This window comes from Rhinoderma darwinii, chromosome 1 (assembly GCF_050947455.1).
Source record: "Rhinoderma darwinii isolate aRhiDar2 chromosome 1, aRhiDar2.hap1, whole genome shotgun sequence".
Classification (NCBI taxonomy): Eukaryota; Metazoa; Chordata; class Amphibia; order Anura; family Rhinodermatidae; genus Rhinoderma; species Rhinoderma darwinii.
In genome coordinates, this window is record NC_134687.1 from 283,970,701 (window position 1) to 283,996,019 (window position 25,319).

General features: G+C 44.0%; 1 protein-coding gene across 5 annotated transcripts in view; it reads left to right on the forward strand.

Annotated features, from left to right (window-relative positions):
* The window catches only part of CRTC1 (CREB regulated transcription coactivator 1), a 169,505-nt gene that overhangs the window by 19,982 nt on the left and 124,204 nt on the right, over nt 1-25,319 (forward strand). For 4 of the 5 annotated variants that reach the window (XM_075864532.1, XM_075864552.1, XM_075864539.1 and 1 more), the window contains exon 2: nt 11,457-11,573. The exons of the other annotated variant lie outside the window; for it this stretch is intronic. In XM_075864532.1, coding sequence (XP_075720647.1) covers nt 11,457-11,573 — 117 coding nt within the window. The remainder of the gene's footprint in view (nt 1-11,456; nt 11,574-25,319) is intronic. 5 annotated transcript variants of the gene reach the window in all.

The following is a 25,319-nucleotide window of genomic DNA, read 5'->3' on the forward strand; positions in this document are numbered from 1 at the left end:
TATTTTAATGTTTATTGTAAAAAAGCTGCATGTGTATTTTATTTTTTTTTAATTTAACATTACTTTGTTTTTACTTTATTTTTAAACTTTAATGTACTGACATATATCAGATATGTGCCAGTACATTAGTCTGTGTACTTATAGTACACAGGCAGTTGTTAGGACATACCTAAGTATGCCCTAACAGCAGGAAATATGGTAGGTCCTTCAATGGACCCTGGGCTGCCTGGCCATATATGGTATGTCCCTCAATCGCGTCAAAGGAATTTCCTGTGACGCGATCCAAGAGGCATCCCCCTTCTCATTTTCCCCTGAATGCTGCAGTCCGCTGTGATCGCAGCATTCAGGGGAATAGCGGCGGAGATGAGGTTTCTCTGATCTCCGCCGTTTTAGAGCGGGGCTGCGGCTGTGTAATACAGCCATTGCCCCGCTCCTGACAGGAAGTGCGTGCGCGGTCAGCATGAGGATATGCGTCCGGCGCTGCATTAATGAGTGGCGGTTCAGGCACTGAGGACAGAACATGGGGGTGTTTTGTAGTGCGCACGTCATTCTCTGTCTCCAGTGCCGGCAATCATTAGGGCAGCGCCGGACGCCTCGCATCATCCTGACAGCGCGCACTTATTATCAGGACTCAGGAGCGCGGCAATGGCTGTATTACACAGCCGCAGCCCCGCTCTCATACATTCATGTGTTAGAATACTGAGCTGGGCGGCTGCGCAGCTAAGTATCGAAATACATGAAATAACGGTATCGAACCGTTTGGGGATGCACAGTATCGAAACAGTATCGAAGTTTCGATGCATGGTGCATCCTTAGTACTAATTAACATTCTAGAAAACAAAATTGTCTTTGCGGCATGTAATGGGAAAAAAAAAGTGATCTCTCCCATGTTTTGGGTTTTGTTTCTACAGCGTTCACTGTGCGGTAAAAACAACATGTTAACTTATTTCTGCAGGTCGATATGATTACGGTGATACCAATTTTTATAGTGGTTTTTTTTTTATGTTTTACTTTTACAATAAAAACTATTTCTTAATTTTGTCGCCATATTCTGAACTATTTTTTTATTGTTCTGTCAATTGAGTGGTGTGAGGGCTTTTTTTTTTTTTTTTTTTTTTTGCGGGGTGAGCTGTAGATCTTTTGATCACTTATTTTTTTTTATGGGAGATGAAGCAACCAAAAATCAGCGATTCTGGTGTTTTTTTTAAAAATCATTTTTTTTTAATGCATTTATTGTGCGGGTAAAATAATGTTATATTGTAATAGTTCTGACTTTTACGGTCGCAACTATACCAGTTATGTTAGTTTGTTTTTTGTTTTTAACAAAGCATTTGCGGGAAAAGGGGTTTTTATTTCTTTAATATTTTTTAACAATAAATATATATTTTTTTGTGTATGTATTAAAGAAACTTTATTCAGCTGTATTTTAATTTTTTATTTTATTTTTTTATATTAAGCAGAGTGGAATCAGAGTTGGATCGCTTGCACGGTATACTACAATAATGCAATACTAATGTATTGTAGTATATTGTGACATACATAAAAGATGTACTTTGCAGTCAAAGCCGAATCTGTCAGTTCAGCAGGATTGACGGCTCTGCAGAAAGCAGGTCCTGCGTGTCTCTGATACACATGATCCAGCTGTTATCGACCACATCTAAGTTGATGAACTTAGACGTGATTGTTAACCACTGAATCCTGCATGTCAGAGACACGCAGAACCCGCTTTCTGTCAAGCTGGTAGTACTACTAACCTGACGGATTCGGTTTTGCCTTTGATTGCTGTCCTGAGATGCCTCAATGGACAATCCAGCATACCATTTGAGAAAAGTCTTTGCATCACCACACATCATTGAGTAGTAGTAGAATCTGCAAGCATAAAGGAAGGCCAAGAGGCCCAATTCCTTTTAAATTTGTAGTATGTATGATTACGGAGAGCAAAGAGTTCTTCCGTGAATTTCTTTCAAAGAGGGAGGGGAAGATTTCCAATGTTTTATCAGGGCTGAGCGAGCAGCAAGTAAGTATGAGGATCTATTCACACGACAGGGTTCGAGTTTTGGCCGATTTAAAAACGTCCGCTTTGGTCTGTTTTTCTTGGCCGTTTTGCATCCTTTCAATTTCGGGCCGTGTTTTTGTTTTTTACAGACGTTTTTGACCCGTTTTGCATCAGTTTTTTCCCCCTGTCTGTTTTAAAAAGGGATGAATTAGATTTTTCAATTAATTTTTTCCCGCACACTTCCCTCTGTAGATAATGCCACACAGCCCCCTGTAGACACTGCTACAGCACCCCTTCTAGATCATGCCACACACTGCCCTCTGTAGATAATGCCACACAGACCCCTGTAGATAAAGCCACACACTGCCCTCTGTAGGTAGTGCCACACAGCCCCCCCTCTAGGTAGTGCCACACAGCCCCCCTCTAGGTAGTGCCACACAGCCCCCCCTCTAGGTAGTGCCACACAGCCCCCCCTCTAGGTAGTGCCACACAGCCCCCCTCTAGGTAGTGCCACACAGCCCCCCTCTAGGTAGTGCCACACAGCCCCCCTCTAGGTAGTGCCACACAGCCCCCCTCTAGGTAGTGCCACACAGCCCCCCTCTAGGTAGTGCCACACAGCCCCCCTCTAGGTAGTGCCACACAGCCCCCCTCTAGGTAGTGCCACACAGCCCCCCTCTAGGTAGTGCCACACAGCCCCCCTCTAGGTAGTGCCACACAGCCCCCCTCTAGGTAGTGCCACACAGCCCCCCTCTAGGTAGTGCCACACAGCCCCCCTCTAGGTAGTGCCACACAGCCCCCCTCTAGGTAGTGCCACACAGCCCCCCTCTAGGTAGTGCCACACAGCCCCCCTCTAGGTAGTGCCACACAGCCCCCCTCTAGGTAGTGCCACACAGCCCCCCTCTAGGTAGTGCCACACAGCCCCCCTCTAGGTAGTGCCACACAGCCCCCCTCTAGGTAGTGCCACACAGCCCCCCTCTAGGTAGTGCCACACAGCCCCCCTCTAGGTAGTGCCACACAGCCCCCCTCTAGGTAGTGCCACACAGCCCCCCTCTAGGTAGTGCCACACAGCCCCCCTCTAGGTAGTGCCACACAGCCCCCCTCTAGGTAGTGCCACACAGCCCCCCTCTAGGTAGTGCCACACAGCCCCCCTCTAGGTAGTGCCACACAGCCCCCCTCTAGGTAGTGCCACACAGCCCCCCTCTAGGTAGTGCCACACAGCCCCCCTCTAGGTAGTGCCACACAGCCCCCCTCTAGGTAGTGCCACACAGCCCCCCTCTAGGTAGTGCCACACAGCCCCCCTCTAGCTAGTGCCACACAGCCCCCCTCTAGCTAGTGCCACACAGCCCCCCCTCTAGGTAGTGCCACACAGCCCCCCTCTAGCTAGTGCCACACAGCCCCCCTCTAGCTAGTGCCACACAGCCCCCCCTCTAGCTAGTGCCACACAGCCCCCCCTCTAGCTAGTGCCACACAGCCCCCCTCTAGCTAGTGCCACACAGCCCCCCTCTAGCTAGTGCCACACAGCCCCCCTCTAGCTAGTGCCACACAGCCCCCCTCTAGCTAGTGCCACACAGCCCCCCTCTAGCTAGTGCCACACAGCCCCCCTCTAGCTAGTGCCACACAGCCCCCCTCTAGCTAGTGCCACACAGCCCCCTCTAGCTAGTGCCACACAGCCCCCTCTAGCTAGTGCCACACAGCCCCCCTCTAGCTAGTGCCACACAGCCCCCCTCTAGCTAGTGCCACACAGCCCCCCTCTAGCTAGTGCCACACAGCCCCCCTCTAGCTAGTGCCACACAGCCCCCCTCTAGCTAGTGCCACACAGCCCCCCTCTAGCTAGTGCCACACAGCCCCCCTCTAGCTAGTGCCACACAGCCCCCCTCTAGCTAGTGCCACACAGCCCCCCTCTAGCTAGTGCCACACAGCCCCCCTCTAGCTAGTGCCACACAGCCCCCCTCTAGCTAGTGCCACACAGCCCCCCTCTAGCTAGTGCCACACAGCCCCCCTCTAGCTAGTGCCACACAGCCCCCCTCTAGCTAGTGCCACACAGCCCCCCTCTAGCTAGTGCCACACAGCCCCCCTCTAGCTAGTGCCACACAGCCCCCCTCTAGCTAGTGCCACACAGCCCCCCTCTAGCTAGTGCCACACAGCCCCCCTCTAGCTAGTGCCACACAGCCCCCCTCTAGCTAGTGCCACACAGCCCCCCTCTAGCTAGTGCCACACAGCCCCCCCCTCCCTCTAGGCAGTGACACGCAGCCCCCCCCCTCCCTCTAGGCAGTGACACGCAGCCCCCCCCCTCCCTCTAGGCAGTGACACGCAGCCCCCCCCCCCTCCCTCTAGGCAGTGACACGCAGCCCCCCCCCCCTCCCTCTAGGCAGTGACACGCAGCCCCCCCCCCCTCCCTCTAGGCAGTGACACGCAGCCCCCCCCCCCTCCCTCTAGGCAGTGACACGCAGCCCCCCCCCCCTCCCTCTAGGCAGTGACACTCAGCCCCCCCCCTCCCTCTAGGCAGTGACACTCAGCCCCCTTATATATGGCACACCTGCCCTGTAGATAGCGCCACTGTAGGGGACCGCTCCAGGAGAAGTCCCTGACTTTACTGTCCATATATGGACAGTGACGTCATGGACTTCTCCTGGAGTGGTCCCCTGCTTCTGAAGTGGAATCCCGGCCACAGTGGGATATATTGCAGTATATCACTATATTGACCGTCTCCTTTGAAGCCCTGAATTACACAGCCGACACTCGCTAAGTATGGGGCGCGCTCAGCCCGTGAGCCCGCTCCATACATTCCCCTTAACGGCTGCCACGTACATGTATGTGCTATGTCATTAAGGACCATTGTGTGGCGTTTAATTTACGTGTGTGGTTAAGGCGAAGGAGTGCAATAAGCTGACCTCCAGCTATGTGTTCCTCCACGTTGACCCACACTTTATCATGAGCAGTGGACCACCAATATTGACCCAGAATTAGGCCTCATGCACACGGCCGTAGCTATGTGCACGGTCCAGGGTTACGGCATAGACAGGCTGCAGAGTGTCATTCGCGGGCAGTCCGCGATTCATGGACCGTGGACACATTGATTTCATATCCGGACCGTATAATGACGACATGTCCTGTTTTTTTGCAGTCCGGGCTCCGGGCAATACACAAACACTGAAAATCGCGGTCGTTTGCATTTACCCATAGGTTACCACGTATCTTATACTATCCGCAATTGCTACTCCGCAAATGCACGGTCGTGTGCATTAGGCCTTACCGATTGAAGATACTATTTGAGATCAGGAACTCCCATGCCTCCCCATCCTTAGGCCGGATTCACACGAGCGTGTGCGTTTTTCGCGCGCAAAAAACACGGCGTTTTTCGCTTGCAAAAGGTCCATAAAAGCTCCGTGTGTCATGAGCATATGATGCGTGACTGCGTGATTTTCGCGCAGCCGCCATCATTATGACACTGTTTTTATGTTTGTTTTTATTCATAGTTTTGACTACTGTAGCGCGCGTCGGTTTTCACGCACCTATTGACTTCAATGGCTGCGTGATGCGCGAAAAACAGGCAAATATAGGACGTCATGAGTTTTACGCAGCGGACATACGCTGCGTGAAAATCACGGACAGTCTGAACGGCCCCATTGACTAACACGGGGTCCGTGCGTCGCGCGTGAAAATCACGCGCGTAGCACGGACGTATTATACGGTCGTCTGAATAAGCCCTTAATGTCTAGTCAAAACATTGCTTTGTGCTGTGGGATATTTATTAGCCCATATGTAATTAAGTAGTATACGCTGTAAGCTTTGAAAAATTAGATAGGGGTATTCTAACACACAACATTAATCACACGCGGCGGATTTTATTGCAGAAATTTCTGCGACTGAAAATCCGTTCCGTTTAACAGAATGTCGTTGTTTTCTGCAGCAAGCACGTCGATTTCTGCATGTTCCATTCAGATGAATGAAGCGGATTCATGTCTGCAACAAAACCTGCCATGTGTGACCACTTTAAGGTCTTGTTCACACAGTGCAGATTTTGCATGCAGTTTTTAAGCCAAAACCATAATTGGATCCAGGAGAGCAGACACTTTAAAGAGGCTCTGTCACCACATTATAAGTGGCCTATATTGTACATGATGTGATTGGCGCTGTAATGTAGATTACAGCAGTGTTTTTTATTTACAAAAATGATAATTTTTGACGGAGTTATGATCTATATTAGTTTTATGCTAAAGAGTTTCTTAATGGACAACTGGGAGTGTTTTACTATATGACCAAGTGGGCGTTGTACAGAGGATTGTATGACCGTGACCAATCAGCGTCATACACTTCTCTCTATTCATTTACACAGCACATAGTGGTATAGCTATATCGTTATGTGCAGCCACATAAACATACTATAACATTACTGCAGTGTCCTGACAATGAATATACATTACCTCCAGCCAGGACGTGTATTCTTTCTCCTGACCACTTCTGTTGCGTCTCTGTGATTTACAGCACAGCGAGATCTCGCTGTGAATGACAGCTTACAGCGTAATCTCGCGAGACTACGCCTGCTGTGCTGTAACTCACAGAGAGGCTACAGAAGGCATTTTGCGCGCGCAAAAGGTACTTAACAGCTCCGTGTTTCAGCAGCGTATGATGTATGATTCGTGGGTGCATGATTTTCGCGCAGCCGCCATCATTATGACACTCTTGCACGTGGTGCTTTTCTGTTTTCATTCATAGTTTTTACTGCTGTTGCGCGAATCACGCGCGTCACACGGAAGTGCTTCCGTGTGCTGCGCGTGATTTTCACTCACCCATTGACTTCAATGAGTGCGTGATGCGTGAAAAAAGCACAAATATCGGACATGTCGTGAGTTTTACGCAGCGGACACGCTGCGTAAAAATCACTGACTGTCTGAACGGCCCCATTGACTAACATAGGTCCATGCGAGGCGAGTGAAAATCACGCACGTTGCACGGACGTATTACACGTTCGTCTAAATAAGCCCTAATAGTCATTTGCCCAACTTGTGCCTCACGCAATAAAACAATTGTCTATTATGACTGAGGAACATGATGGGGTTAATTACTATTAATGTGAGGCACATGTAGGTCCAAAATTCATCACACCACGTGCCTCACATCAGAAAACGGAAGAACTTTTTTTTATTACTGTTGGCAAAGTATCGTTTTGGTATCGAGAATCGCAATACTACACAAAGTATTGGTATCAAAGTCCAAATCCTGGTATCGTGATAACCCTAATTGTCTGCTTGAATATGGAAGGAACACACCCAAATATTTTTTATACTTCTCCTCCCATGTGAAGATTCAATACATTTTTTAACATGCAAAGCAATATTTAGATCTAGAATTTGTGACTTAGAAGTGTTCACCTTATAATAAGAAACAGGCAAAATCATTTAACGCTTGTTGGACATGCGAAAGGGACGATTCAGGATCAGTAATGGCGAGAATTACATCATCCGCTTAAAGCACAATTTTATGTTGTCTTCGAGTTTCTCACCCGTAATAAGGGGGTAAGAGCTGAACAATTCAGAAAACTGTTCCATGACAAGGGCTAAGATCAGTGCTGACAAAGGGAATCCCTTTTGAATGCCGTTGGTGATTAAAAAGGGGTCAGGAGGTTTGAACGTGATATTGTAGCTGAACTGTTGGAATATAGCGCCATTATAGCGGATATAATCTGGCCAATGAAGCCGAATTTGTTAACAACAAAGGCTGAGTATCCCCAATGCACTTATTAACCGCGGTATCCCCATCCAAAGCAAGGAGCAGAGAATGCGTTCAAGAGGACTCGGCCAATTGTATGGTGTTTAAGAAACGACGAACCCCATCTGGAGCTTTAGATGTCTAGTAATCTATTGGTTATAATCTTGTTATATATCTTCATTAATATTAGGCAAAGATATTGTATGAAAATTGTTAGGAGATGTCGGGGGTTTTACCAGTTTGGGCACTGTGGTTATGACTGCTTGTAGCGTTTCTTGAGGGGAAACTGCCCTTTTGACCTGCATGAATATAAGCTGTTGTACATGTTTTTGGTAATGGCCTCCAGTAAATGTGTCTTAGGTTTAGGTTGAGTGGTTGGTCTCAAATTTCTTTGTGTAAATGGGGCTGAGACGGACTACCTCAGTCGAGAACAACTTTGGGAGATGGCAAAAAAAAACAGAGATGAATTCCACTGTTGGCCAAGTTCCCACGTATTGTAAACGCTGCGGAATTTTTGCAACGGAATTGTGAATTTCGCAGCGTTTACAGTAGCAGCAAAGTGGATGAGATTTAGAAAGTCTCATTCCCACGCTTTAATTGACCTGCGGTGCGGAATTTAATTCCACAGCATGTCAATTGATGCTGCGTTTTTGTTGATTTTCTGTTGAATTCAATGGGAATGCAAAACTTGCAACAGAAAGCCAAGTTTTTCGAAGCGTAATTGCAGTGATTACGCCGCAAAGAACGCAACTCCGGGAAAAAAAAAATCATACCCAGAACACACTCCTCCTTCCAGCGGTCTGGCCTGGGATGCCCTTTCATTCCATGTGAGCGCTGCAGCTTCACATGGCCTGTAACGTCATCATAGGATGCTGGACTACGTGCAGAGAAGACGGATGGAGTAAGTATGAGCGCTTTCTTCCGCAGCAGAAATTCAGTTAAAAAAAATTTGGGACGGAATGTACTGCAGGTTCCAGGTCGGACACGCTGCGTGATTCTTACGCAGCGCATCCGACCAGTGGGAAGCCGGCCTTTTAAGAGATATAGAAAGAAGAAAAGTATTTGGCAATTAATTTAGGGTTAGACATCCTCTGTCTTGTTCAACTACTTTTTGGAATGTTTTTAGAGTATGAGTCTATTTGAAATGATCTGAGAAGTTTTTCATATCTGTTAATGAAAATGTGTAGAAATTGATTCCTAAGGCCCAGTTCACACAGGGTTTTTTGACTCCGAAACCGCGTTGGAATCAGCGCCCAAAAAAATGGCCAAAATCTCCTCAATGATTTCAAGGGGAGGCAGAGGCCTTTTTTCCTGGGCAGCTGTTAGCCGCTCGCGGGAAAAAAAAAAAAGCGGCATGTCCTTTCTTGCCACGGTCCCGCCTGTGAACACCCATTGAAATCAATAGGAGGCAGAAAAAGCGTATTTCGCAGTTTTTTTTTTTTTGCCCATAGCCCTCAATGGCTGAGGGCAAAATAAACGCTGCCAAAGCTGCAGCTAATGAAGCAGGAGCCGGTTTGATAATATATTTTCATGGTGTCGAATTCTAACTTATAGGGAGTTTAATTATTCGTTTCTTGCCGCCTTGTGTCGGGCGTAAGATTGTATAAGAATTCTCCTCATAATTTATCTGACCACAAAGCGGATGTGTTCTCAGCGGATGAAGCATTAATTGTAATCTACCCTTCTGAATAGTTAGAAATGTGTGTATCGTAATCGCCGTGACTAAAGATAAATTCAAGACGCCATAAAGGATGTGAATTGTTGTATGAGGAGTCGGCTAGGGAAATCGAGACCAGTACATGATCTGACCAAGTAATCACTCTGATTTCTGACCTCTCAACATTGTACAACAACCACTTTGCCACTAAAAATAAAAATCAATCCTTCAGTAGGACATATGTCGAGAGGAGTAATCCCTTTCTGGCCATGCATTCATCGGCACGGTTCATAAAGGTCTTCACGATGTAATGCCCAGTTCACACTACGTTTTCTTTACGCTGATTTTGACGCGGAAACCGCATCGGAACACGCGCCAAAATAAGTCTGAAACCGCCTCCCATTGATTTAATTGGGAGGCGGAGGCGTTTTCCCGCAATGGCTTTTAGCCGCTCGCAGTAAAAAAAAACAAAACAGCAGCATGATCTTTCTTGCCACGGTTACACCTCTGACCTCCCATTGAGAGAGCCATTTTCGTTGCGTTTTTTTGCCTGCGGCGCTCAATGGCTGTGGGTTGAAAAACACTGAAAATTGAGGCAGGAAATTGCAGGCAGGTCAAAATAATTTTTCTGCCCCTAAAAAGAACAATTGTGTGAACAGGGCCTAAGAGTTTTTGGATAGCACGTGATATATTAGTTGTAGCAGAGGTACCAAGACCTGAATCAATTAGGCTCTGTAGACATCTGCGTTGGAGGCTCCGTTAGAGGTTTCCATTTTTTGGGTGGAATCAATAGCATAGTCAACTGCACTATTGATTTCGCTATAAAAACGGAAAACTTACGGAACGGAGACAAACGGAAACCGATGGAACATTACCATTGAAATCAATGGTAATGCAAATGTAAGCTATGGTTTCCGTTCATGGGTTCCCCTGATGGAAAGGTCTGATGGAACCCTGACGCAGATGTGAACAGGCCCCTAGTGCAACTTTTTTAACTTCAGGTAAGCACTAACATATCTAAAAAATATTTTTCCTACGTCAAAGGTCCCCATAGCCTTCAATGTCCAAATATAATGTGGCCCTTGGCTATTTTCTATACTTTTGTAAGAATCTTTGTAATAAAATGATGTCGGTTGGAGTTGGGTGCATAAACAATAACCAAAGTAAAACATTTGTTGTTAATTGTCCATGTGATGATCAGGTATCGTCCTTGTTTCTTCATAGTAGTAGAGGAAAAGATGATAAAAAATAAATTTTGGATGTTTACAGTATGGTGTTTTTATTAATGTTAAAATGTTTTTTGTATAAATGTCACATTTTTGTGATAGGGCTTCTTTCCACATTTTATATGGTTTGTTTAGGCCTCTAACCTTGAGAGAAGTTATTTTAACTATACGTAAACAGTGGCGAAGCAGGCCCAGCTCAGCATTCAGTACTCCCTCACAAAAATCAGTCAAACCAATGTTCTATTAAAAAAAAAAAAAAAAATGCTATTAAAACTAAATGTTTTTAAAATTGAATGCAGTTTGTCTTAGGATGTAGCCAATTTTGTCGTTGTGGACATAGGGAATTTTTTCGTTTTGCGCTTCGACAGTCCTAATTTAGGTATTTACAAACATACGAGTGCTTTTATTTTATTTTTTTAAATGTTTTTATCTTTATGGTGTACGATTAATAATTAGTCCCCAAATCTGGAAATTAATTGGGGGTAAATTTCCTGAGCCAAGCCATAAACAGTCTTCTCAAGTCTAATTTTAGTTTAATTTCTGCCATCTTGTGTTATTTGGAAAAGGTGCCAGGAGCGGCGCCCTCTGCGCTCATATTGCCGGCTGAGTTAGGATCGGGAAAAACTTAAAAAAAAAAAAACTGGGAAATACTGTGCGAAGACAAATCCACTGAATTAACTATTTAAATATAACAATATACCCTGCACAGCCTTTTTTACAAATTAAAGATTAGTAGAGCTATAACAATTCAAGAGTCCGTATTTTATGTACCCATATAGTTATCTTATATAGGGTAGAATTCAGTCGTAAAACATAGCATTTGATTTAAATGCTCACTGCACTTTCAAGTGATGAATGTCACTTTTAGTTACAGCTACAGAAGACCCAATATTTGCAGTTGGGACAGAACCGTGGGCAGTACTATGGAGGGTCTCTGCCAAACGTCAATCAGATTGGAAACGGTGCTATTGACCTGCCTTTTCAGGTGAGTATCTCCAGCTGTGTGTCTGTATGTCCATGGAAAATTGGCTAGTGTTCTTGTTTTTTTTTTCCAATTTGTATTATCCCAAATTAAATTTAGTTTTATTATAAAGGTAAAATCTTTCCGCTTTTGCATTAACTTTCACAAAATTTCATAGGTTTAAATAGCCACTATAAGCCTCTTAAACCTTTTATATTAACCCCTTAAGGACGCAGCCTAGTTTTGGCCTTAAGGCTCAGAGCCCATTTTTCAAATCTGACATATTTCACTTTATGTGGTAATAACGTCGGAATGCTTAAACCTACCCAAGCGATTCTGAGATTGTTTTCTCGTGACACATTGGGCTTCATGTTCGTGGTAAAATTTGGTCGATATATTCAGTGTTTATTGGTGAAAAATTGCAAAATTTAGAGAAAATTTTGGAAAAATTGCATTTTTCAGAATTTAAATGCATCTGCTTGTAAAACAGACGGTTATACCACCCCAAATAGTTACTAGTTCACATTTCCCATATGTCTACTTTAGATTGGCATCGTTTTTTGAACATTCTTTTATTTTTCTTGGACGTTACAAGGCTTAGAACATAAACAGCAATTTCTCATATTTTTAAGAAAATTTCAAAAGCCTTTTTTTTAAGGTACCTCTTGAGTTCTGAAGTGGCTTTGTGGGGCCTATGTATTAGAAACCCTGATAAAACACCCCATTTTAAAAACTAGACCCCTCAAAGTATTCAAAACAGCAGTTAGAAAGTTTTTTAACCCTTCAGGCATTTCACAGGAATTAAAGCAAAGTGGAGGTGAAATTTGCAAATTTCATTTTTCTTGCTGAATTTCAATTTTATTCATTTTTTTTTCTGTAACAAAGAAGGTTTTACCAGAGAAACACTACTATATATGTATTGTCCAGATTCTGCCGTTTTTAGAAATGTCCCACTTGTGGCCCTACTGCGCTCGTGGACTAAAAGACAAGCCCTAGAAGCAAAGAAGCACCTAGTGCATTTTGAGTCCTCTTTTTTTATTAGAATATATTTTAGGCAGCATGCCAGGTTTGAAGAGGTGTTGAGGTGCCAAAACAGTAGGAATCCCCCAATAGTGACCCCATTTTGTAAACTACACCCCTCAAGGAATTCATTTAGGGTTGTTGTTACCATTTTGACCGCACATTTTTTTCACAGCACGTATTTGAATTGGGCTCTGAAATGAAAAAAATGTCATTTTTTCCAATAAAATGTCATTTGTGATCAAAATTTCTTATTTTCACAGGGAACAAAATACCCCATTTTGTTGCCCAATTTGTCCTTAGTGTGGTAGTACCCCATTTGTGGTGATAAACTGCCGTTTGGGCCCATGGGAGGGCTCAGAAGGAAAGGAGCGCTATATGTTTGTTGGAGTCCAGATTTTGTTGGATTGGTTTTCGGGTGCCATGTCGCATTTGCAGAGCCTCAGAGGTATCAAAGCAATGGAAACCCACCAAAAGTGACCCCATTTTGGAAACTACACCCCTCAAGGAATTCATTTATGGTTGTTGTTAGCATTTTGACCGCACAGTTTTTTCACAGCACCTATTTCAATTGGGCTGTGACATTAAAAAAATGTCATTTTTTCCAATAAGATGTAATTTTTTACCAAAATTTCTTATTTTCACAGGGAACAAAATACTCAATTTTGTTGCCCAATTTCTCCTGAGTGCGGCAATACCCCATTTGTGGTGATAATCTGCCGTTTGGGCCCATGGGAGGGCTCAGAAGGAAAGGAGCGCTGTGTGTTCTTTGGAGTACAGATTTTGTTGGATTGGTTTTCGTGTGCCATGTCACATTTGCAGAGCCCCAGAGGTATCAAAGCAATGGAAACCCACCAGAAGTGACCCCATTTTGGAAACGACACCCCTCAAGGAATTCATTTATGGGTAATGTGACCATTTAGACCCCATAGTTTCTTCACAGAACTTATTTGAATTGGTCTGGGAATGAAAACAAAATTATTTTTGTCAAATAATATGTAGTTTTGGCTGAAAATTTCTTATTTTCACAAGAAACAAAATACCCCATTCTGTTGCGCAATTTGTTCTGAGTGCCGCAATACCCCATTTGTTGTGATAAACTGCCGTTTGGGCCCATGGGAGGGCTCAGAAGGAAAGGACCACCATTTGGCCTACTCGGGATTTTCTAGTGCGAAGTCATGTATGCAGAAGCCCCTGAGGTACCAGTACAGTTGAAACCCGCAAGAAGTGACCCCGTTTTAAAAACTACACCCTTAAGGCATTCATCTAGAGGTGTAGTGGCCATTTTGACCGGAGACCTACACCCCATAAACTGTAATGTGGGTTCTCCCGGGTATGGCAATACCCTACATGTGGCTGTTATCAGCTGCCTGGACACACAGCAGGGCCCAGAGGGGAAAGACTAGGGGGGATAAGCTGTGCGGAGTGCATCAGGGTAAGTAAAATTGGGGTAAATTATAAACCAAGGGATGTATGATAAATTTTAAAACACTTTCATACAGAGCTCTGGTTATTCGGGACACGTGTCACATTGATATATTGTGTCCTCCCTTATCCCCCTCTTATAGCAGACTTTGCACCTCTTTTGACTTTTTCCCTTCTTGCCAGTTTGGGGAACTTCCCCTGGAAAGTGTTGCCCTGGTACGATGCGTGTGGGCTCGCTTCCAGAAGTACTGGGTGCCCCCCCTTCTTGGTCCCTAAAGATTAGGTTCTTGATAATCACCTCTTGAAATTCCAGGAAAGTTCCCGTCTGGCCTGCACATCGACGTAGCACGTACGCATTGTACAAAGCCATCTATATGATGTTCCCGGCCAGCTTCTTATACCACACCGCATGGCGCTGTAGGGCTTCAGGGCTTGATCTTACAAGTCCATCACTCCCATGTACCTATTGTAGTCCAGGATGCAGTCTGGTTTGGGGGTGGCCTTTCCTTCATATATCCTAAACCTGTAGGTATACCCTGATGCACTCTCACAGCTTATACATCTTCACGCCATACCTTGCCCTCTTACCCGGCAGGTACTCGCGGAATTGAACCCTCCCTTTAAAATGTACCAGGGACTCATCAATAGAAATACACTTCTCGGGGGTGTATGCTTGGGAAAACCGGGCACTGGAACGGTCTAATAGGGGTCTCCGTTTAGACAAACGGTCAAAACTGGGGTAATCTCGGGGTGGGCACGGCTCATTATCAGTATAATGTAAGAAGCGAAGTATTGCCTCATTTATTTATTTTTATAGGTTCCAGTTCAGTTCTGAAGTTGCTTTGAGGGGCCCATATATTAGAAACCCCTATCAAATACCCCATTTTAGAAACTAGACCCCTCAAAGTATTCACAACAGCATGTAGAAAGTTTATGAACCCTTTAGGTGTTTCACAAAAATTTAGAGCAAAGTAGAGGTGAAATTTACATTTTTTTTTTGTCAGAAAATCCTCTTTATACCATTTTTTTTATAGCACAAAAGGATTTATCAGAGAAACACAACTTAATACGTATTGCCCAGATTCTGCAGTTTAGAGAAATATCCCACATGTGGCCCTTGGGCGGTAATGGACGGAAGCATCGGCCTCCGAAGCAAAGGAGCACCTAGTGGATTTTGAGGCCTCCTTTTTTTATTAGGCACCATGTCCGGTTTGAAGAGGTCTTGTGGTGCCAAAACATTGGGAACCCCCCAAAAGTGACCCCAATTTGGAAACTAGACCCCTTGAGGAATCCATTGTAGTTTTCTTGGGGTGCATGCGGCTTTTTGATCAGTTTTTATTCTATTTTTAGGTGGCGTGGTGACTAAAAAACAGCAATTCTACTATTGTTTTTTTTTCGTTTTTTTTTACAGCGTTCACCGTGCGCTATAAATGACATATTCACTTTATTCTGCGGGGCGATACGATTACGGCGATACCAGATGTTTATAGTTTTTTTTTATGTCTTATGGCGTTTGCACAATAAAATACGTTTTGTAAACAATCATTCACTTTTTGTGTTACCTTATTCTAAGAGCCATAACGTTTTTATTTTTCAATCAATAAAGCCGTGCGAGGACTTATTTTTTGCGTAACGAACTGTAGTTTTGATCAGTACCATTTTTAGGTACATGCGACTTTTTGATCTCTTTTTATTCCATTTTTTGGGAGGTGAAGTGACCAAAGAATTGTGATTGTGGTTCGGTTTATTATTATTTTATTTTACGGCGTTCACCGTGCGGGATAAATAATGAAATAATTTTGTAGTTCAGGCCGTTACGGACGCGGCGATACCAATTATGTATAGTTTATTTGTTTGTTTATATATTTTTATTAATAATAAAGGACTGATAAGGGAAAAGGGGGGATTTTTACTTTTATTACTTTTAAATCTTTTATTTTCTAATTTTTACACATCTTTTTTTAACTTTTTTTTCACTTTATTACTTTGTCCCACTAGGGGACAAGAGGGCAGGAGGCTCTGATCGCTATTCTAATACACTGCACTACATGCGTAGTGCAGTGTATTAGAACTGTCAGCTACTCACTGACAGCAAGCATAGTGGGTCCTGACGTTGTCAGGACCCACTAGGCTTCCGTCTATGGCATAGCCGGACGCCATTGTTTGGTGTCCGGTTGCCATAGTCACCATCGCCGGCCGCTATCGCGTAGCAGGCCGGCGATGGCAGCTTAACCCCTAAAAAGCCGCGATCTCTATAGAACGCGGCTTTTAAGGGGTTAATCAGCGGGGACACAGCGATCGGTCCCCGCTGTAGGAGCTGTGACAGCTGCTGAACAAGACAGCAGCGTCACAGCTCCTGTATGTGTCGGGAGGACGGCCGAAACGGCCGTTACTCCCGAGACGTACTATTACGGCATGGAGCGCGAACTATACAGCTGCCATGACGTAATAGTACGTCAAGGAGCGGGAAGGGGTTAAGCTGGCCATAAACTTGAGATATTTGTCAGCAGTCTCATGCCTAATGGTTGAGTTTTAGCTTGTCTGCTCCTACACGTCAAGTTCAGGAGCTTTTTATTCCCTCTCTTTGTGGAAGAGTCAGATCGTATAGCTATTGGCCATACAGCTGTCAGTCCACTTTAGGGAATTGGAAATATCAGCAATTGCCATGCCATTGACCTATTCTATTGATAGAATTTCACACGCTTATGAAATGAGTAATAGGGATTATTTTAAATCAGTATTATTCAGACATTTTGAAGAAAAGTGCAAAACACATAAAATCTGCTACCGTAGTTGTGTTTTTTTTCTTAATGTTTCACCTAATTGGCCATCTCTGCTCTCATTCTTCTGCTTTTTACTCATGTGCAGGGCCATTACAAATTCTGGACTGCGGGTTGCTGAATGGAAGCTGTCAAGTCTCCTATGCTCCCATATGTGGGGGTAGAGGCGGAGATGAAGCGTTCGGGATATATCGCTTTCTATGATTTCACCCAGTATTTTCATGTAAAAAGCCATAAAAAATGCTGGCAGGACTTATTAAAGAGTCCTGCTTTTACTGCTTATTGACAGATCTTCTTGTATACGAACGTATAATAGGAAACTGTCAATCTCCCTGCGAGTTCTGGGTGGGAGAAGCAGAACTCACAGGTTTTCTCAAGGTGTCCTGGCAGCATTTTAACAGCTTTTTACATAAAAATACTAAATCAAATCATAGAAAACTAACTGTATACCAACCTCCGTATCTACCCTCTAATCTATTAAGCCTCGTGTACACCGCAGAGACAGACTTTGTGTAACCCTGTTCCATGTTATTCTAGTGGAGTGGAGAAATACTCCATAATACAGCATATTAGCATGCCACGTCAGTCCGATTCGTTCAGAAAAAAGCACCTCCATATGAAATCGGCGGCTTACAGAGGTACAGTATGACCCCATGGCTGTCTATTAGTGCCCCACTACCTTGTAATACAACTGCAGGGAACCTTTCCGTTTCATAAAGGGAGTAACTCTAAAAGATGAGTATTAGAGAAATAATTTCTGTATTTAATAACCTAATTTACATGTATCTTCACATGCTAGATAAAATATAGTGAATACATTATGGATGAACTACTTCCGTCTAAGCCACATGCCTAATGTAAGGTGTTAGGTGTAGAGCCCCGTTTTAATATTTGTATGACGCCATCATAGGGCACCCATAGAAGAGCATTGGGCCTTACTGTGCCTGTGTGCCTCTAATTCTGTAAGAATCCAACATAAACATATGGCAAGAGGTTTTTTATTACTTTTCTCCCCTAACGGCAATATTTCAAAAGGAGACTAGCAGCTTACATGGCGGCACACAAAGTACCCGTCACAACATAGTCCTACATGACTCCTCCATACAGCTCTGCCATGTGCATGAGATTTTAGTATGTGCTCACTTCACATTAGGGCCACATGTCTAATGTACAGATTTGTGTATCAAAAAACAAAAATTCTATGAGGCTATTGTTTGCCGAAGCAATGTCCTTGCAGACTTATATCTGGATTTTTATTTTTTTTCTGTCAAAATGACAACGTTTAAAAGATCCCAGATGGTTACAAACAGTGGGATCCGTCGCTCAGTGGTGGGTATTAACGTTTTAGCACTCCCTACTTGGCAGACAAAGGTCTGGTTACAGTGCAATTCGTACTCCAATACAAAAATAAAAAATACAGTAAAATCCACATGTACTACTACATATTAGGGTCTTTTCACACCATGTCAAGTGTTTATGTTCAGAGCATACATTGGGAAAATCTGATGGGAACACATAGGCAGCCATGTTAACCAAAAGTTTACTACACATTAAACATCTTTTTTTGTGGTAGCAGCAACCAATACTTTCCTATACAGTAAAAAATAACAATAATAATTTGGGGGGCTTTAGAAGTCTGAATAGATTATAAGTGGATCCCAAATAAATATTTTTGTACACAAGTCAATATCCTATAAAGTTTCCAAAGTTTGCCCCAGGCCCTCATACTATAGGCTACCTCTCCATAAATACACCGGTTAATATTTTATATAAAATTTTCGTACGACTGAGTTGAAGTGTTGTAAAGTGCCAAAAGGTATCTCCGTTCCCTTGAGGAAAGAGCCACACCAACAGTGTCCACCAGACAATGACAGCCACACAGAGCCCTAGTTACTTAGCTAGCCATGGTCCCACGTCATATCTGGTTTATACGTAGCAATCATTTAATTGTTCTGGCCTGTATCAGGAGGGACCTGCAATGAGAATGTCAGGTGGTGGTACCAATGTATTTGGTCCTTTAGGTCTTCATAACAACACTTCTCCTGCCAAAAATTTGTAGGGGAAACATTGTAGTCAGAATCTCTCCTCCTTAATGTCAAACAATCCTATCTCAGAATTTAATTTAGTCCATCTGGACAACCCCTTCCGTAAAGGAGGACCGACTAGCGGTCAGACACGGGTCCAGCAGCTGAAACTGCCGGGTGAGTGCACAGAAATGTAGTATTATATTGTGCCCATTCAAAGTGGAACCTCTTTGCACTGGATCTTCGCTTTAGCTAATAGAGGTGTGACACCTGTTTAGCTGTGGCACGCGGTTAAAACCACATTTTGACCAATGTGTAAATCCAGCCTAATGCTATTTACAGAATTTTATGCATGGCAGTGACAGTCCTTAGGAATACAACAGTCTTCGTACATGGAATTTTTGCAACGCAAAATATTTAGAAGGAAATACATATGGACTCACACCTTTTCATTACACAAGAAATTCTGATCAGACTTCAGCGTTTTATTTACTTTTTTAGTTTTATTCATTTTATATGGAATGGTACAAGTGAATGTGATGGCATAATCTAATTGGTGTCATAGACACGGAGCACTGGGTGTCATAGGGCGGCTAGAAAGAAAATAAAGCCACAGAGTGCTGTAGCGGCCGGTAAGCCCACCAGCTGGTTTTAGATGTCAGAGGTTGCGACAGGTCCTCTTTAAGAGGACGGGTAAGGTGGAAGGATGAAAGTCCATGGAGTGAAGGCTCAGGGCCCATTATCCATTTTGAAGGGGGTGTTTCCCAAAACTCCTGTAGCAGAGGTTACCAGGCATATCCCTGCAGTAAAGTGGGAGCAGAGTCGCAGTATAGAAGAGTGGAGCGGTGTTTAGTAGCGGCTTTCCCAAGCAATTGAGAAACATCTCTCACCATAGTGGTTAACCACAGAAAAAAAGTGGGACATATAATAAGATTAAAAACACAAAAAATGGCCATACTCATTGGGCAGGTATAATCCCAACAGGACGCAGCCAGATCAAAAATGCTGCTGAAGGAATGTGCACAGGTGTATTTAAATAATAATAGCCACTCCCACTAGCCTTGAGGGGAGGGGCGTGTGGTGCATGGGATATGTAGTAAAAAGTAAATGAATAGTGTATAATGTGCAAGTAGTAATAATATGTGTGAAATATAGGGGGCAGTACAGAGTATAGTGAGTGGTGAATAAAGTGTAAAATATAGGGGGCAGTACTAAAAGGGTCAGGAACGTGAGTGATGCACGAAGTGTGGGTGCAGTGTGTAAAGCATGAGGCACAGCCTGGTAGCAGCCTATTTGTAACGCCATGATAGTACATAGAGCGGGCTGCCCTGCTTGCTATGCCAGACCGCAACACACCATGCTCTCCCAGCATTGAAGACCTGGTTGCGTCCAAAAAGTAGTAAATATAATACAAGTAAACATGGAAAATACATGGGGTATTGGTTGTAATTTTGGCCAAAAGAACGCAAGCTCGCAATCCTCGTCACGGATCCCCACACTTGCGAGTCCCTAACTGGAACTTTTCGTTCCAAACTTGAAGCTAACCACTTTTTTTCTGTGGTTAGCTTCAAGTTTGGAACGAAAAGTTCCAGTTAGTGACTCGCAAGTGTGGGGATCCGTGACGAGGATTGTGAGCTTGCGTTCTTTTGGCCAAAATTACAACCAATACCCCATGTATTTTCCATGTTTATTATATTTACTACTTTTTGGACGCAGCCAGGTCTTCATTGCTGGCAGAGCATGGTGTGTTGCGGTCTGGCATAGCAAGCAGGGCAGCCCGCTCTATGTACTATCATGGCGTTACAAATAGGCTGCTACCAGGCTATATAGGCTGTGCCTCATGATTTACGCATTAGCCCTCCATGTTTAACACACTGCACCCACACTTCATGCATCACTCACGTTCCTGACCCTTTTAGTACTGCCCCCTATATTTCACACATATTATTACTACTTGCTCATTATACACTATTAATTTACTTTTTACTACATATCCCATGCACCACACGCCACTCCCCTCAAGGCTAGTGGGAGTGGCTATTATTATTTAAACACACCTGTGCACTTTCCTTCAGCAGCATTTTTGACCTGGCTGCGTCCTGTTGGGATTATACCTGCCCAATTTGTGAGTATGGCTATTTTTTGTGTTTTTAACCATAGTGGTTAGGGTACAGTGGACCTTGTGGAGTGCTTCCCTGCCTGTCTCTCAGGATTTTATTAGAGCTCTGTTCAGTGGGCTTGCACTTTGTATTACTTGCTTAGACTACTGGTTAAATTGGTTCTAAAAGTTACTTGTGTTATCTTTTTTTTTTTTTCCTCTAACAAACCTATCTTTAGTACAGCACCAGTATACAAGAATATGGACAGGAAAAGGTTAGAGAATTGTGATAAATACTTAAATTGCTCTATTAATATGATTTTTGCTTTAAATTGGTATTCATTTGTTTCTAAGGAAACTGGCTTGAACTCTGAGTGTACCTTGTTTATTTTCCTCCATTTAACCCCTTGCTGACATTTGACGTAACTGTACTTCATTGTCTGCAATGGCTTTATGCAAATTACCGTATAGTTAGGGCACTTATAATGTGGTGACAGAGCCTCTATCTCCTACATAATGAGATGGGCGCTGTAATGTAGGTGACAGTAATGCTTTTTATTTAAAAAACGATCTGTTTTCATTATGCTAATGAGTTGCTTAATGCCCAAGTGGGCTTGTTTTTACTTTAGACCAAGTAGGCGTTGTACAGAGGAGTGTATGACGCTGACCAATCAGCGTCATGCGCTCCTCCATTCATTTAGTCAGCGCATAGGGATCCTTTTAGATCAGTATGTGCTGTCTTATACTAACACATTAACAATACTGAAGTGTTTAGACCGTGAATATACATTCCACGGGATGTCTATTCACAATCTCTGCACTTCGTTATTGTTTCTGTGGTAGTTACAGCAGAGGAAGCGTAATCTCGCGAGATTACGCTGTAGATGACCGGTTACAACGAGATTACGCTTCCTCTGCTGTAACTACCACAAACAGTAACGAAGTGCACAGATTGTGGATAGACATCCCGTGGAATGTCTATTCACTGTCTAAACACTTCAGTATCGTTAATGTGTTAGTATAAGAGACCACATACTGATCTAAAAAGATCCCTATGCGGTGCCTAAGTGAATGGAGAGGAGTGCATGACGCTGATTGGTCAGCATCATACACTCCTCTGTACAACGCCCACTTGGTCTAAAGTAAAAACACGCCCACTTGGGCATTAAGCAACTCATTAGCATAAATCTAAAATTGCTAATAAAGTGGTGAAAACAGATCGTTTTTTAAAATAAAAACCATCACTGTCACCTACATTATAGAGCCGATCTCATGTAGGAGATAGGGCACTTATAATGTGGTGACAGAGCCTCTTTAAGTCAGGAAATATTATAAATTAGATTCTAATTTATAAAATGTCCATGTGCTGGTCACTAGAGGGAGCAATTCCCAAAATTGCAGCATTGGCATGTGGTAAACCAACCTCATTGCTTTATGCGGCAGAATTGGAGAAGACACACTCGCTCTAGTGTGCTCAAACAATCCCCCCACCTTATCCTGGCTAGTGCCAGGAGAAAGGAGGGGGTTGAATGTTCAAACCTCCTACACTGTGTGCCGCCATTTTTTGAGCGAATGCACAGTGTAGGAGGATTAGATACAGTGGTAATCACTGTATAACACAAACATACATACACAAACATAACTTACCTGCTCCTGCCGCCACTGCCTCCGCTCCTAGTCCTTGCTTCTGAACTTATGGACGGAAGCCGCAACCGGAAGTAGTCATCTTACTGTCCGGTCGCGGCTTCCAGTCTACATGAAAATGGCGCTGGATGTCGCTCTGCCGAAGACTTTCCTTTTGGACTGTGTGGGAGCAGCGCATGCGCCGTTCCCACACAGACGGCGTACGCTATAGTGAATGGAACGGCTCCCGTTCGCATTCTAAATGTGGATGTATGTGCCGTATTCCATCTCTGTATGTGTCGTTAATCGACACATACAGAGATGAAAAAAAATGGCAGCCCCCATAGAGAAGTAAAAGAAAAAATTACAACACAAAAACACAAATAAATAAAATTTATTTTAATGACATACTAAAAGCAATAACATATAAAATATTTTTTCCTGTGACACCTTCCCTTTAAGGCACAGTAGCAAAGTAAAGATGGCCTTTGTCCCTAACAGCAAGCCATCTTTAATTGTCGCTCAGGGGGCCACCACTTCCCGAAGGCGATTACTGCGATTAGCCAGTTTATTCAGACCAGCCAATCACAGTATTTTGCCCAGATATCCAATCACTGTTCCTTAGGGCACACTGAAAAGGTAGAAATTGGTGCTTTCTGGGACAACAGCAATCATTGCCTAGTATTCATGGAGTGGTCGTGCTATCTCCCAGTTTGCTGTGATTGGTCGGTCTATACAGACTGACCAATCGCAGCTTATAGCCATTATTAAAATAACAGTACCTGCTCTGCATGGTTTGTTCTGGTTAATAACGGTGTGAAGAACGGATGCATACCTCAGCTGTGCTGTACTGACCTGTGTTGTCTCTTCTGTGGCCTCCTGTGCTGTGGATCCTCTGCAAAATTGTATAATCACTTGCTGTGTGTGAGTAATCCTAATCATCTGTGTTGCTGCTGACTGTTTTACTATCCTCTAATCTGCCCCTCCTCCCTCTGTACGTCTTTCGCCTACTGAGCGTTGATCAGTGACCGCCATCACTGATCGCATTTGTGCTAAATTTTTGGCACAGGAATTTATTTATTTTTGTTATATATCCAGCTGCACCATCTTCCCTGTGTGTACTGGTTAGTGACCGCTATCACTGGTCGACATCTGTGGTATTTTCTTGGCTGTTTTGTTTTTCTTTTGGCTTTATCATTCATTTACTGCATTACTTACTTACCGTCTTTTTAGTGGAAAACCATAGTGCAGTCGACAACGCTATTGTTTCCGCTAAAAAATGGAAACCTTACGGAACGTCGACAAACTGAAGCCATTCGCAACGGAAGCCTTTGAAATCAATGGTAATGCAAGCAGAAGCTATGGTTTGCCTTTCCGTTCATTGGTTCCTCCGACGGAAAGCTACTACGGAATCCATGAATGATTCAACGCTGATGTGAACGGGCCCTAATATTTCAGAAAGAATGCTGCTGTCTCTTATCCTTGATGTTAAAAACTGAGCAAACCGAAACTGGCCATACACTTAGGCTACGTTCACACAGGGCAGATACGCTGTGTACATTTACACAGCGTATCCACACTGGTCCCTGCTCCCAAATTGTGGTTCAGGTTTTTGCTGGAATGTCCGTTGCGAAAAACAGCAGGTAAAAATAAAAAAGTCTATACTTACCCGTAGCCATGGCGATGCGTCCCTCTGACCATCCTGCAGCCAGGCCACCAGGGATGATGTTTCATCTCATGTGTCCGCTGCAGCCTGTGATTAACTGCAGCAGTCACATGGCATAAAACATAATCTTCGGAGGACGATCTGGACGCAGAAGCAAAAAGACCCTGGGTAAGGCATCATTTACACGAGCGTAATATACGCGCGTGCTTTTCACGCGTGTCGTACGCACCTATATTAGTCTATGGGGCAGTGCAGACAGTGCGTGAATTTTGCGCAGCGCGAGTGCGTTGCGTAAAACTCACGACGTTCTATCTTTGTGCGCTGTTCGCGCATCACGCACCCATTGAAGTCAATGGGTGCATGAAAACCACGCATGCCGCATGGAAGCACTTCCGTGTGAACTGCGTGGTTCGCGCAACAGCTGTCAAACTCTGAATATAAACAGAAAAGCACCACGTGCTTTTCTGTTTACAAACATTCAAATGGAGTGTCATAATGACGGCGGCTGCGTGATCATACACTGATGACACACGCAGCTGTTAAGTGCCTTTTGCGCACGCAAAACGCTGCGTTTTTTGCGTGCGCAAAACGCACACGTGCATCTCATTTTTTGGATCTAATGGAAGCTGACTTGCTATAAGATTTGTGATTATTTGCAGAACAAGAAAAAATGTACTGCAAAAAAACAAAAACAAATGTGAAGATGTAAACGTAACTTAAAGGGGTTTTCCAACTTCTGACAACTGATGACCTATCCACCGGATGGATCATCAGTACATGATCTGTGGGGGTCCGACACCCGGGCCCCGCACAGATAAGCAGGTAGAGTGCCTCCGTGCACCGTATGTTCATGCCGGAAGCTGTTGGCTCCGGCCACGGAATAGCGGCCGAGCTGCAGTACTGTGAATAGGAGCAGACCTGCATTTCTGCAGCACGGCCGCTACGTACATAGCATAATGGGCCATAACATCCGGTGCCCGCAGGCCACCGGAGCGGCTTATCAGTGTGGGGTCCGGGTGTCGGACCCGCACCGATGTACTGATGGTCCAACACTATTGATCAGTGGTCCAAAGTCCTGTTTTCAGATGAAAGTAAATTTTGCATTTCATTTGGAAATCAAGGTCCCAGAGTCTG